The following is a 16,036-nucleotide window of genomic DNA, read 5'->3' as shown; positions in this document are numbered from 1 at the left end:
AACCAGCATGAGCTACATTGAGCTCCAATGTAAACAATTGCATTGTCACTTGTGAATTGTTGACTATCATGTCATTAAGCCATTCCTTGTTTGTAACTGTAGGTTGTCCAGATTAAGGTTTGTCTGTTAGGGCAAAATTCTCAACTCGAAACTGCCTAAACTACTTTTGACATGCTCCAGCCATTACTGTATCGTTCTGTATACAGCACAAATCTGCTTTCATTGTGGGGTGATTTTCCCCTTACAATAGAAAAACTGCATAACATGTCGGAAATGTTTCTTCGTACTTTCCATCACTTGTAGACGCATGTTCATGCTGTTCCATCCAACACACACTGACATATCTAGCAGTGTGGCAGGTTGTCAATCTCTATGTCATAGTGATGGTTAGGCAACTGTGTTACCCTAGTGGGCACTGTGGGTGCAGGGTTTGCAGGTGCTGTAGATAGAAGGTGTGAGAAAAATGAACGAACTCATGAGACAACCCAATACTAAAACCTGAATAATTATACACTGGAATGAGAACGTCCTCAATATCTGTAGGTACTTGTCATCTGGTCCAGAATACCTTCTCAAACTCTAGAATATAATTGTATTTTTTCATAAAATTTTGAATGGCAGTTATACAATTCACAGAATGCATGTTTCTTCTGTGTGTTCAGTTGAATTAAATATGAATGAAGAAGAAACCATTGTTCAATTGATAGAGCGTAGTCCCATGACAAGCATACTCCGCAGTTTCCTTACATATTCATGTAGAAAAGTACACGGACATTGACATGGTTTCTAGTCTTTTTATCATCAGCAGTTGAAACACTTTCACCCAGGTGTTGAAGCTCAATGCTTTAAATTTTGTTTGTGGATAATTGCTGTTTGCCAATAAATTGCATTCATGCTCTTCACTGGAGATGGTATTCTCTCATATAACGAATCAAGAACTCACAGCAGTAGTGTAATGAAAACCCACATAACACTGTGAGAGACAATTAGTCAGTTATACTTATTGTCCATTGTCAATTAATTATATTGAAATCATATCTAGAGTCTTTTTATTACACTTTTTTTTGGAGGGGGGAGGGGGTGGGGGGAAGATGCGGGGGAATGGAGGGCGTGTATTTGTTTCCTGACAGGCTCAATGCAGCCTGCCATGAATTCCTCTCTCGTGCCAACCTCTTCATCTCAGATTAGCACTTGCACCTTACATCCTTAATTATTTGCTAAATTTTTTCCAACGTCTTGTCTTCCCTTGCAGTTTTTACCCTCAACAGTGCCCTCTGGTACCATGAAAATTATTCCTTGGTGTCTCAATAGATGTAGCCTATTATCCTGTTCTTCTCGTCTGTATTTTACATATGTCACTTTCTTTGCCAATTCTGCAAAGAACTTCTCATTCCTCATTTCATCAGTTCACCTAATTTTCAACTTGTTTCTGTAGCATCGTACCTTAAACACTTAACTCTTCATCTTTTCCAGTTTTTGAGCAGTCCGTTCAATGATTGACTCATTAGACTGTCCTGTAATTCTTCTTCGCTGAGGTTATTCTTCTTCCTCTGATAACAATTTCATCAGTGAATTTTATCATTAACGTTCTTTCACCCTGAATTTTAATCCCACTCTTGACGTGTCTTTTATTTCCATCATTGTTTCAGCAGTAGTCAGTTTGAACAGTACTGGCAAAAGACTGCATTCCTGTCATACACCCTTTCCAATCTTTGCACTTAATTCTTGATCTTCAGTTGTTATTGTTCCCTCTTGGTTCTTATATAAATTGTCTATTTCCTGTTTCTCCACATAGTGTACTTTTATTTTTCTCAGAATTTCAAACATCTTCCACCATTTTACATTGTCAAACACTTTTTTCAAGTTGACAAGCCCTGTGAACATGTCTTGATTTTTTTCTTGCGTCCACTATTTGTCGCAACTTCAAACTGCCTCTCTGGTGCCTTTACCTTTCCAAAAGCCAAACTGATTGTCGTCTAACAGATCGTCAATTTTCTTTTCCATTATTCTGTGTATTATTATTGTCAATAAATTGAATGCATGAGCCGTTAAGCTGATTGTGTGAGAGTTCTTCCACGTATCTGCCCTTGTATATTCGGTATTGTGCGGATGATATTTTTTTGAAAGACGATGGTATGTCTCCCTGAATAGTTGGTTGGTTGTCACTTTAAATTATATATATTTTGAAGAAGTGTTATCTCACCCTTCCACCTTATTAGACAGTAAGTTTTTCAAAGTTCTATTAATTTCTGACTCAAATAGTAGATACCCTATGTCTTCCCTATCAACTCCCATTTCTACCTTAATCAAGTCATCAATCAATCCTCCCCCTTAAAGAAGCCTTCAGTGCACTCTTTCCATCTGACCTCTCTCTCCTTGACACTTACCTGTGGAATTGCATTGTTAATTTTACCCTCTTACCTTTAATTTCACCAAAGGTTAATTTCTGAACATTTTTCCTACAGCCATTTCACATTGGCTTTGCTGCAATTCCTTTTCATTTCATTTCTAAGTGACTTATATCTCTGTATTTCTGAATGTTTTTGTATTTCCCCTTCCATCGATTAGTTAATGTATTTCTTCAATTACCCAAGCTTTCTTCACAGTTACTTTCCTTGTACTTAGTTTGTGTGTCCAACTCTGGTCATTGCCCTTTTTAGAGATGCCCATTCCTCATCAACCAAACTGCCTGCTGCGGTGTAACTGTATATTGTTATAAAACATCTCATTTGTCAGTGCTTCAGTATCCCACTTCTTTACACATTGATTCTTCCAGACGAATCTCTTAAACTCCAGTCTACTCACTAAATAGCGATCCAGCCTATATTTGCTCCTGGGTATGTCTTATGATCTCTGTCTGCCCAATGTGTAATTCATCTGGAATCTTTCTGTATCTCCAGGCCTATTCCAAGTGTACCTCCTCCCCTTTGAATCCTACTCCCATTGTACCCCATTCTGCTGCTGGTGGTATTACCCTTTATCCCTCTGGCCTGAAATCCTTGTCTTCTTTCCATTCATTGACCCCCCTTATATCTAGACAGAGCCTTTACATTTCCTTTTTCAGATTTTCTAGCTTCCCTATCACATTCAGACTTGTGACATTCCATACTCTGACTTGTTATATGTTACCTTTTTGTTGGTTATTGAGTCTTTTTCTCATTGATACATCCCCAATGGCAGTACCCTCCCAGATATCTGAATGGGGGCTAACCCGGAATCTTTTGCCATTAGGAGAGATCATCTTGACACTTCTCACTTTGAGGCCACATGTCCTATCAATACACACCATTTGTCTTTAATCCAATTGTTTCCATTGCCTTCTGCATCTTCATGCTGTTAACTATTGCTGATTCTTTCATTTTGTAGCAGTAGTTTCCAGCCACGAGGTCAAGAGGACGACCTGAAACTCTGTCAGCTCGTCTGCCAATCATTGACTTTGTTGGTAGAATGAGGGTAACTCTTTACACTGGGAGTCCATGATCACCATTGCTGATGATTTTTATTTAGAATTTATGCAGCAGCTGGGATTGAACTTGGGATCCAGGACATTTTTATTACTAGGTAAAAAACACTACCCCGAGATCAGGAGTCTTATAGACTGTTACTATTATTGAAAGAGGTTCCTTTGGCGGGAAAGTATCTTTCTTTATGGTAAAGTCATATATCATTCTCTCATCACGTAGCCTGTATTATAAATTTAAATTTTTGTGACTGATGTGTTAACTTCAGTGGTCAATTCTTTGATTACCAGTCACAGGATATCACCCATTAAGTTTTTAGTCCATAAGGGTGGATGAAAACAGTGTCTAAATAGTCAGTAAACACACATGATAAATTAGTTCCTCACATTATAAGCAACTGTGCTCTCTTTTGTAAAGCACTAAAGATATTGTCAAAACAGTTGCTGTTGTACGGAGGGGAAAGCTGTAAAGTAGTTGATATTGGATATTCAAAAATTCAAATTAAACTATTGAATGGTACTAACTTTTTCATCGCAAATAGATTTAATTACTTGCATGTGTGCTCTTTATTCCAGAATGAGATATTCACTCTGCAGTGGAGAGTGCACTGATAAGAAACTTCCTGACAGATTAAAACTGTGTGCCGGACTGAGACTCGAACTCGGGATCTTTCCCTTTCGCGGTCAAGTGCTCTACAAACTGAGCTACCCAAGCACGACTCACGCCTGTCCTCACAGCTTTACTTCCGCCAGTACCTTGTCTCCTACTTTCCAAACTTCACAGAAGCTCTTCTGCAAAACTTGCTGTTAGGAGGGGGCATGAGCCGTGCTTGGGTAGCTCAGTTGGTAGAGCACTTGCCTGCAAAAGGCTAAGGTCCTGAGTTCAAGTCTCGGTCCGGCACACAGTTTTAATCTGCCAGGAAGTTTCATATCAGAGCACACTCTGCTGCAGAGCGAATACCTCATTCTGGAAACATCCCCCAGGCTGTAGCTAAGCCATGTCTCCGCAATATCCTTTCTTCCAGGAGTGCTAGTTCTGCAACGTATGCAGAAGAGCTTGTGTGAAGTTTGGAAAGTAGGAGACGAGGTACTGCCGGAAGTAAAGCTGTGAGGACAGGGCGTGAGTCGTGCTTGGGTAGCTCAGTTGGTAGAGCACTTGCTCGCGAAAGGCAAAAGTTCTGAGTTCGAGTCTTGGTCTGGCACACAGTTTTAATCTGCTCTTGATTATTTTTGAATTGAGCACAATAACTTTTTTAACTTGCAGTTATTCTTAAAATATTTATAATTTTTCAAGAGTCACATTGTATAATATAACAACAAAAATAATCAATTATTGATAATATAATGTAAATGGACAGGTAATGAGTAGATTTTTTTATCTGTCCATTTCCATTACATTATATAAAGTGAAATTCATTGCAAAGCACTTTTGGTTTCATTTCATATATCAAACATTACATAGAACACACATATGTCCATATAGGCAAAAGAATGAAATCTCTTAATTAAAAGGAAGGGATGGGTGCTGTGCTAACAGTTACAGTGATGTACTCCATTTCAGACTAGAAGCTCCTTGTGAACAAAAGCAGGATTATGAAGTGCACCTGCTCTACCGTAATACCCCTGATTTAGCTAGATATTTCTGACCTATGACATGCAGTTAGCGTTTTGTATCAATAATTTTGTCTGTGCCACTCATGTAATTATCTTTTCTCTACTCTTCCATTTCTTTTCTGTCTCTGTCTTATTTCTAAATTCCACTAATCTAAGACTCATTTATTTTCCCCTCAGTTGTATTGTGTCCGTTATTTTCTGAATATCCAACATTTTACTTTTACCATATGCATACTTCAGTTTCAGCTGTAAGTTTTCTTTTTCCTTTTAAAATTTTTTCTTCTATCCTGAGCCCTACTCTGCTCAGTAACCAGGAAAACAAAAATTAAGACTTATGTCTGAACAGCTACATTCCTTAGTCCATAAAATGTGTGAAATGTAGCAGCATCAATAATAGGTGTAATTTTAGTTTTTCAACTTTTGTCTGCTCCTCTACACTGATAATGAACTACAACTAAAGAATGTACTTCCAAGCTGGATACATGACGTGAAGTATTACATTGGGACCCCACATCACTTACCACCTTAAAATATTTTGGAAATGTGCATAAACTAATAATTTTACTGTAACTGAAAATTAAAAATTCCTAAGAATTAAAAATTATAACATACAAAACAGTGTTGTCTTTTTTGGTATTTAATAACATTCCACTTAGTTCAAATCAGGGAACTTTTTGTAATAATACTGAAGCCTTGACATAGTGAGTATGGTTTAATTGTGGTCTAGTATCAGACATTCAGTGATATAAGTTTAGCAGATCTTATCACACGAATACTAGTGTGATATTGTTTTTGCTTTGCCCGTGAGCATTTTAACTGCACTGTGGCTGATTGTGGTTGCTTCTGAAGGGTACTAACATTTCTAACATATTATTGTTGATAGAAATAAAGTTATTTATCTACATAAACCTGCTCCAGCTTCCTGTGTCTGAGGCATATACTCCTCCCTCAAAAATGTGTCTATTTATGTCTTTTTTGTGTCTGTATGTCCCAATTAGTTGGATAAGTATGTGTACGCCAGTTATTTTTCTTCCTGTTGTTGCCGTGTCTCTTTAAGGGCAATTTATAATAGTGAGTCTCTTGCAACCAACAGAATTGTTATGATAACTAAAAACTTGTGTGAGAAGTGCAGCTAACAAGGATGTTCTACATGTGCAAAGCAAACTTCATTGTGATGACCTATTAATATAACACTGATAAATGACATTTTCTATTCAACACACACACATACTTTGAAAAGAAAATAATCCACAAATAGCGAATGATTCATAATGTAGGGACATTAAATTTAAAATAAGACACCAATGGGAGCATTGCATGAAAAAAAGCAGTTTTCTGTATTCAAGTCAAAGTTTTAATTTATAAGGAAATCCAAAACATTACACACTCTGCTGCAAAAGAAAAGATCCATTCCGGAAAGAAACCTTAGGATAAGGAGAGTACCGTGAATATAGATGGTAAGAAGAAAAAGAATAGATGGACAAATTCATATGTTTTTCTTAATTGTGAAAAGTTCATATAAAAATCTTTACAACATTACTGAAAAAATAATTGATTAGAGTGTACTGAACAGATCTGAGTTACATTTTGACTTTCCTAACTCCTCAGACAGAGTAATTTAGGATATTTTTCTGGCTCTTTTGATGCAGTACATTGGTACATGGATATTCATGTTTCAATATAAAATAAAATTGCAATGTATAGAATGCAAATTTTTGAAAATATACTTATCTCTAGTCTAAATGCTTAAAAGATATTATAAAAACTGAAAGTGAGAAACAGTGTTTAGAAATGAAGGAAAAGAGTGTTGCATATCTGTCTGTACTATTCACTTACTATATGCACTCTAGATTAGCACAGAACTAGCATTGAAAAAAGCTCCTCAATAGACTACCTTTCTGTATGAAATGATAATTAAATCAAGGCCCTAAGCTGTTGACAGGCATCAATATACATCAACGGGGACAGTTGAAAATGTGTGCCCCGACCTGGACTCGAACCAGGGATCTGCTTACATGGCAGATGCTCTATCCATCTGAGCAACCGAGGGCACAGAGGATAGTGCAACTGCAGGGATTTGTCCCTTGCACACTCCCCGTGAGACCCACATTCCCAACTTAATGTCCACATACCACATTCGTAGTGCCCCTGCCCATTACACTCATTACCTGCAGCAGACAATCTTACTGCGTCCTGTGAGAGATCGAGCAGTGCGTGTGCATCCAGCATAGAAGGAGGAGATCAATGGCCAGTTAGCCTTAACTGTATGAAGATGGTATCTGTGTCCAAAAGAACAGCAATGCTGTTTTTAAATTTGAAGTGGCATGTCAGGCTTGTTATGAACATTGATTGAATAGTAATCTAAATGCTAACTTATTAGGTACTAATGGATTTTTAAGTCTTAGTTTTTACTAATATAGTTTTATATGTGATGAGCACAACAATTTCTGGCACAAACCTAGCATTATGAAAAAAAAGTTGGGGAGTGGCTCCTGCAGTTAGCAATGAAAGTCCAGGACCTATCTATGGGTCATATTGCAAAATGATCCAATAGAACTAAAAGCTGTCTGGTTCTAACAGACAGTTTTATGTAAGTCTTGATTAGTTCTTTACTTTATTCTCTTCTTTAACTGGTAATGATTGGCAGAATTATTATTTCATAATTTTCAGGGGTACAAGTTCTGAAATTTGATCGGAGTTATAGTACTGGCACGTTTCCGAAGTAGGCAGAATGGTAGCAATAAAAATAATCTTAATCAATTTTTAGAAAGTTATGTGGGTTGTAATTAATTTTTTAACTTAATCTTGATTCTAAATTGGATCCAAAAGACATTAAGAAAAGGCTGATTATTCATATAACGCAACAGAAAAATGCCAGTATTATTATGGTTGAAAGCAGACCATTACCATAAAAGGTGAATTAGTCAGCCAACTTGCTTCCAAGGAAGAGCTATTAAGTTTGGAAGCTAAGAGGCGAGGAAGTAGTCAGTTCTATTAACTGCATTGTGTTCGTCATTTTGAAGTTAACATATATGTCAGCATTATATATTCCTTCTTATAAATTTTTATGATTCCTTTATCCTTTATGAATTTCATAACACTTGTTTACCATTTGCCTTGATGAAATCTTAACTGTTTGCTGCATGCCATGGAATGTGTTGGTGTGCATTGGAATGTAGATTGATCTAACTGTAAAACTGTAAGATTTTAACATTGGCCACTATTGAATTATGATGCACAGCTCCCTGTTGATATTTATAACATTTCATAGAAAGAGTAAACTTCATGGAAGGTTGCATTCTGTATGTCATAAAATACTAAAGATTGTTACCTTTCTTCTGATGTTTCTTTTTTGAGCTTCTGCATAACTTCTCTTTAATAGTAACAGATCAAAACATGACAGTGACTTCTTTCCCTTAACTAAACTTGGTTTGAATTTAGCCGCTCCTATTGTGGTCTAACACAAGTGCTTCTGATTTTCTGTTTTATACATTCAGTACTAACTATTCTGAGTATGCTTTTTTGATCTACAGAAGTAACTGTCTAATCATGTACCTTATTCTTTTATATTGTTGCTGTGTTCAGAAGCCACGAGAATGAATTAACTCTTAGTGCATTCAGATAACATATGTGTCGAAATATGTTGACACTTGCCAACTTTAGTTCTTTTTGTACACCTAAGAGTTGATTTATTCAGATTGCGATCCCTATTTACATCCCGGGCATGGTAGTTGACTGCGGGTCTTTCTGTCTTCTTTATCCCAAACCCGCAGGTGGTGACGAAGTGTTGGATATGGCGATGAATGTTTACGGAAAACCTACCCATGCCCAACATGTCTACTTGCCTTACTACCAAGGTCAAATGCAGTATACACGTAAGTGTAATTGTCTTCCATCTTTTTACACTATGTAAAGATATATTTTTAGAGAATTTTCAGTATTTTAGTAGATGGTTATGGAGAAAAACTTACGTCTGTAGAAACCATGTAGTTTTGCTGTTGGTATGTACTGATTACTATTGTTTAATTATCCACTTTCTGCTTGTGATTATCCTTGAACATATTTGTAGACTGAGTAGTTATCTTTTACATAATGGCTTGTGGTTAGAGGTGTAATCATTTTCATAGCTTGCTTGTTGCTTGTAGTCAGATATTGCTGGGTTGTGTAGATGCTGGTACTGTAAACATCATTTTAGGCCTATGTAGTTCCCAAATTAATTATTTTTTAATCAAATAAAGCTTTAAAAGTTCTGTTCATAATAAGCAATAAATTGTTTATTTTGAGTGGGCATCCTTAGCAAAACAGATTCCATGAAATAAGAAAATATACTTAATCTATGATGTGTCATCACTTAACCATAGTATATATTACGAATTATCTGATGCAAAGGGTGAGCAGCAGAAAACTTTTAACTTGTCTTCTATTTATTGCTCATTTCACAGCATTATCAAATAGTTGTTTAGCCAGACATTGTCTCTAGTTACTTCTAATTATTAAACTTAAAGCCATAAAAATATCCTCTGCATGTGCATAAATCATGTTTAAAATGTTTATATTAAAGTCACATTCCACACTGTTGTAATTGGTGTAAAGGGAAATAGAGCACTTCGACCACAGCTGTATTTGGGAGAACCTCCACTTACGCTCCAAACATAGTGTTTCATATGAGTATTATTTCCTTCTGTGTGTATTTGTTTTCTGAGTCAAAATCTGTCTCATTTGAATAGAGAAAGTTTTAGCACAGTATTAAAGCTAAGTTATGGTTCTACGGATTATATAACAGTGTAATGATTTATAGGTTGGGCACTATTTTGTCTGGTGAGTTTGTTTCGTGTAACAGTTATTTCTGTGCACATATATGATGCTGTTGTGTTTGTTCCATTATCTAATAACTCATGATCAGAGTACAAGAACAGGTAATTATGCTGTTATTACTTGTGTTAACAATTAAGAAATTCTTTTTTGTGTGTTTCTCAATCTCTCAATCACTTGCAGATTTTCTATTTGGTAAGTTCTATTGAAGATGTGTTTCCTGTCACAAGAATATGGGTCTATTTTCTGAATACTGAACTGCGCAATGTGGCTTTCAGTTAGCTGTGTCTTGATATAGTACACTACTGTGGCGAATTTTATGTTTTGATTACAGTCATGTTATGTGACTCCACCTTTCACTTAATTCATAAGGACCTTTTAGTGCTATAGAAGGATGCAGCATTCACTCAAGCATGGCACTTGGCAGGTTTCATTATCCAGTAAGACGAAAAACCAGTCCAAGTTGGAAATGTTTTATTTTTCATTCAGTGAGTTGTTTTCGTCTGAGACCCTTTTTCAAATCAACATAACAATGTTGAAAATGAAATTTCTGAAGACGTCAAAAAAAAAAAAAAATGCTCATCTGTGTGCAATGTGAAGGTACGTTACACATTTTTTGACGTCTTCAGAAATGCCATTTTTGACTTTGTTATGTTGATTACTTTGTTATGTTGATTTGAAAATGGGTCTCAGCCAAGAACTATTCATCAAATGAAAAATAAAATATTTGCAACTTGAACTGTTTTTTGTTCTATTGATTGACAGAAGTTGCTGACCCAAGTTACTCCAGCATGCTGGAAGTTCGTAAAGTTTTCATTATATTCTTCTACCATGGGTCTGTGTTTTATATATCTAATAGTGTTGTTGAGGTTATGCCCTCTAATCCCCCATCCTTTGTTTTAAGTCAATTCTCTTGAGCAACATACCCCAAAAATATGTGACACGAGCTCACTCTCAATCCACTACCTTGCCCTTACTGTTACATTTCACTCATGAGCAAAATATAAGTGAAGTAGAACAGAATCATGGTAAATTGAAGCTTTTAGTTGGCCCACAAATGAATCATTTGATAGAATGTTTTCTGTGAATGACAAACATTTAGGTGAGGCCCACCATATTATTTTAATTTGCTGTGAAATGTCATTATGGTGTGCAGTTCATTGTAGAATGAAAGTTGCATGCTGAAAAATATATAATGAGGTGAGTTGTATTTATTTTGTGATGAAATCAGATTTTTTTCCAATATTAGTACACAGAATTATGAAAAGTTCATAACACTGCAAATCCTTGGTAGGTGAAGACATTAATATAGGAAGACAGACTCCCAACAGATTATGTGCTTGTCATCTTGAGGAGATTTGTAAACTTCAAAGAAATTTCATTCAGAGTGGCCACTCTTTTCCCATTAAATAAAGAATATTTTATCAGTGTGTCACTCACTTTACTAATCTAAATATCAAGAATGTCATTTAATTGTCAGGCCATTAATTGTTTTTCCCTTTATTCTTCTGTCTTATTGTTAGATTCTTTTGCTATTTGTTTTAAATAAAATATGTTCTCTAACTACTGTTACACCACAGCTGATGATATGTTTAACCCTGAAGTCATGGTGCATTACCTTTATTTCTTCTTCTGCTGTAATTCCTATTTACTGTCATGAAATTTGCCTGCTGGGATTATAATCATCCCTTTCTGCTGAAACAATTATAAGGATTCTGAGGTAATGTCATTAGTATCAACATCATTCCACCACTTATGCCAGTTACTCTCAATCTATAATAGAAACATTTTCCCAAAATAGCCATTACAAAATTTTCATCTGGGTGTGGTTTCGGCATCTGTCCTCGTCACCTGGTAAGAAGTCGTGTTTGCCATATTCTTTCCTTTCTTCCATAGGGCAGTAAATGATGAAACTATTCAGGCTTTCAAGACATTTCCTCAACGTGTAAACTGGAGTCCTGTGTGTGATTTAGATTATTTCAGTTCTAAGTGCTATTTGTTCAGTAATGAAGTGATTTGACATTTGGAAGTACCTTCTCAAAAAGGATATGTGAGGGTCAAAATAAAGAATCCTCTAAAAAGACATCAGTCACAACTTCTGTAAAAACTTCATGCTAAAGAAAGTGAGAGCTGTAGATTGGATCAAAAAATTCAGATAACCTCTCCCAGTTAAGTCATTATAACAGTATTGTAAAACACTAAGTGAAGTTATTCAGAAGTCAAAAAGTTTGTATTTGTCCTCCAGAATTAATAAGTTTAATAACAATATCAAAACAGTAAGGAAAGTGATAGGGAGTGAGGCTAAGGTAAATTGCTGATCCAAAACCTAGTTCTGAACATTGAAGATAAGCAAGTATGCAGAGAGACTGAGTCAGTGGCAACAATCTTTAATGGGTGATTTGTAAGTGATAATGGCTCCTTAGAAATGGTGATTAAATACTGAAAGAACATTTACTTAAATCCGTAGAGATGATAGGTATAACCCCTAAAACAGTACAGGAATTAAAGAAATCCATCATTTCTTTAAAAAGCAAATCTCAACAAATGGTGACAATATTTCAGCCAAGCTGCTAAAAGACTGCTGTAATCAGGTAAGTAAAGTTGTAGCTCATATATTCAGTGTTTCCTTAAATCAAGGTATGTTGTCCAACAGGATGAAATATTTTCTAAAGTCTTTGAAAAATGAATGTGTGCCATAAGGATTGTAAGTCACTCTAACAACTTTGACATTATTAGCAAAGACCAGTTTGGATTCTGAACATGTATCTCTGCAACTGAAGCCAGGTTTTCATTTAAAAATAATGTTTTGGTTGCCTTGATAAGAATATATTGTTGCTTGTTGACATATTTTGTAACCTGTCTAAGAATTTTGACTATATTGATAATAGGATACTTATAGAAAAAGTGCACCATTATTGAATCTGAGAGAAAGTGGGAGATTAGCTAAAATCCTATCTGCAAGACAGGAAACAGAAAATAGTGTTATATGGAAAGAACATGCAGATTTGAGGGATAGAGCCCAACTGGGGAATGGTATGTTACAAAGTCCCACAAGTTTCACGATATTTCCTGTATGTGTCAATGACCTATCTCTGTCCCCAATAAAACAAATGACTTCCCAATGTTTGCAGTTGACACAAGCATTCAAATAGACAATAAAACATCCACCAACTTAAGAGTTTAATGGCCAACTAATTACTTGTAGATGTTCTGAACTAGTATGCAGTAAATTCTCTAGCAATAAATCTCAACAAAACCAGTTACACCCCATTCCATTCTGATCACAAATGCCCACAGGAGATTAATATTACACATGAGAGCCAACACATATATAAGGTACAATGTTAGAAATTCTTTGGCATCCATAAGCCTAACAGGCCTAACTAGGAACACCACATTCTCCAAACCTTGAAAAAGCTTAGTGTAGCAACATTTGCCATCTGAAAATTAGAGGCCTCAGTGTCTCAAAACTTCCTGTTTTGACTACATCCATTCACTGATGTGTTAAGGAATCACCTTCTGGGGCAATTAATCACTATCAAAAAGGTCTGTACCTTTCAAAAAATATAATTAGAATTGTGTATGCAGTGCCTTCTTGAATGTCATGTCATTATCTTCTTGAAGCAAGGAGGGAAATTAATCACTACCTCGCAATTTCTCTTTTTCATCATGATGTCCATGCTTCACAGCACCTTCGTAACACAAAAAGTAAATGTATCATACATGGTGATCTGAAGAATGTGTTTTTAGTGCAAAAGGAGTAATGTACCATAGCACAGAAATCTTCAAGTCACTTCTAAGTAATATTAAGACCCTACAATAACTGATCATTTAAAAGTAATTAAAGTAGTTTCACATGAAAACCGTTAATATTCTCTAGATGAATTCTTCAACAGAGACAGATAAGACTATTTCCCATGTGTGTCTTTGTTTTCCCATTTTAATATTTCTTGCTGCTTTAAGTACACCTTGTAAATCTCATTCTTTGTGTTCTGTAAATATTGTCTTTGTGCTTTATACATCAATCTCTATGCTTAGATACTATATGAATTTGTATTTCTAACCTCTGTGATTGTTAGTGATATGAACACAATAATGAATTAAATGTTTTGACTCATTCCACAGCCACACACTATCACATGATAATGAAACTATGAAATGCATTTCACATTAAACAGAATGAAATAACTGTCTGTTATCCAGCCCTTCACTTGAACCATTGTAAGAATCCTGGATACTTTTCTGGGGAATGATGCTATTGCGATTTGTGTGTTGTCATGTTCAGCATAACTTTTATGAATTGAGGAAAAGCCTTTGGGTAACTGAAAGTTTGGAATGTGAAATACAAGATACTACATTTAAACTTGTGTTGGGGAACATTTCACACTTTCTTAGAAGTCAGCTTTCCATTTCCATATAAAATACCTTTGCAACAAATGCTGAAGTAATTGTTATTCAGACCATTTTCATGTGTTATAAATGATAAAAATGATTTTCCAAAACTGTGCTCTCTCATCTACCATGTATGTTAATTATTACAGTATGACCTAGATTTTTGCATTAGTATAAATAAAACTGGTTTTCTGTATTATGTCATTATTTTTAAATCTCATAGGTGAAGATCCAGGAATGAATGATCATCAGCAGTACCGTTACATGACAGTCGATGACATGAAATCGCTTGGTGATGATTCTTTGCAAATTGATGTCACTAGGGATGAGAGGATTGATGCCAATAGGATGTCAGTTGGTAAGTAATTCTATTGTAACTTTGTGGGATCCATGTACTTGAATTATTTAATATAATTCTTCTTCCGTCTCCAGACAGTTCCAATATTTCCAGTTAGTTATTCTGGTCCAGTAGCCTCCACAGTTTGCAGTATATTCTTGCTTTCTAAACCTGAAATTAATACAACATACATTAAATTCCACAGTCTCCTTGCATCCGTGCTTCAGGTAATTCTCAGTTGAAAAGAATTTTGTGATACATTTGTAGAACATATTCTTTCTGGGCACACAGCCTGTTAAACGTTTCCTTGCCATGATATTTTGTAACAGAATTTGTTGATGAAATATTGTGGATAAACGATGTCTTTATCTGTCTTAAACACTGATGAATTATATAATCTAACACGAAGATAGGTCATTGCTTGCTAAGTAGAGGAAACGCAGGTGTATTAAAAAAAAAAAAAAAAATGGAAAAGTGCGTAGCTTTCAGACACCTTCTTTAAAGCTAAAGCACTTTTCTTGGATGGGGTGTGTGGTGGGCATAAAGATGGACACAGATATTGCATAGGTTGTGTTGATGGCAGAATATTGCTTTGGGGCATATGAGGTTGATGTAGGAAGAAAGATTATTTCATAAAGAGTGTTACCAAAGATCTAATGCTGCTTGGATTTACAGAGAATCAAGCAAAACATATGCAACAGCCTTGTGGAAAAGAATGATTATTATTTTAAGAAAATCATGTAAGAAAAATATAAAAATTATGAGTAGACAGGATAGTTGGCATTACTTACATTCAAGAACCAAAATCTCAAGTACTTGAACAGAAACATTTAAAAGTACAAAAATGTGGATAATTGTAACCTAGTTTTCTCTACTTTTAAATGTGTATTTTGACAGCTCCTGAAGGTTAACTATTAGTCTAATCATCTCGTTTCTTTGTAATTTTACAGTTTTTTCTTGCCAGCTTGTGTATTTTAGTTATTTAATATAATGTAAAAAATAACTATCTTAGTACTTGCTGCTCTTTACATTAATTAAGGACTTAATTCAGCTAGATTTTTCAATTAATTTTATCTTTTTATCATGCATACCAAGAAACTTTAATTAAATTACCATGGAATAATAAACATCTTTTTTCATTTTATTCCAAACAATAATAATATTATTATGCCAACATTATCAAATCAAACACTTTTCAAACACATTAAAAATACAAATAGTAATTTGCCATGTTCCCACATCGCCCCCTTCATAGTAGCATAGTCAGTTTAAGACTATAACTAATCTTGCTGGAAACCGAATTTCACGGCCAGATCATTGTTCTGTTTGGTTTTTCATATTCTGTAGAGTCTGGTTGTTGGTTCTGTGCTGAGGGTTCAACCAGAATGTCTCCAGGGTGTTTATTATTGTCATTAATCAGG

The 16,036-nt window shown here is 35.3% G+C and overlaps 1 protein-coding gene across 14 annotated transcripts in view; it reads left to right on the top strand.

Annotated features, from left to right (window-relative positions):
• The window catches only part of LOC126346684 (ankyrin-2-like), a 962,838-nt gene that overhangs the window by 841,542 nt on the left and 105,260 nt on the right, over positions 1 to 16,036 (top strand). For 8 of the 14 annotated variants that reach the window (XM_050002221.1, XM_050002216.1, XM_050002220.1 and 5 more), the window contains exon 17: positions 14,502 to 14,636. In XM_050002221.1, the coding sequence (XP_049858178.1) occupies positions 14,502 to 14,636 (135 nt within the window). Of the gene's footprint in view, positions 1 to 8,847; positions 8,950 to 14,501; positions 14,637 to 16,036 lie in introns of all 14 variants that reach the window. The other 6 variants (XM_050002217.1, XM_050002214.1, XM_050002211.1 and 3 more) reach the window with 1 other exon arrangement.

The sequence above is a fragment of the Schistocerca gregaria genome, chromosome 1 (assembly GCF_023897955.1).
Source record: "Schistocerca gregaria isolate iqSchGreg1 chromosome 1, iqSchGreg1.2, whole genome shotgun sequence".
Taxonomy (NCBI): Eukaryota; Metazoa; Arthropoda; class Insecta; order Orthoptera; family Acrididae; genus Schistocerca; species Schistocerca gregaria.
This window is presented reverse-complemented; position numbering and strand designations above follow the sequence as displayed.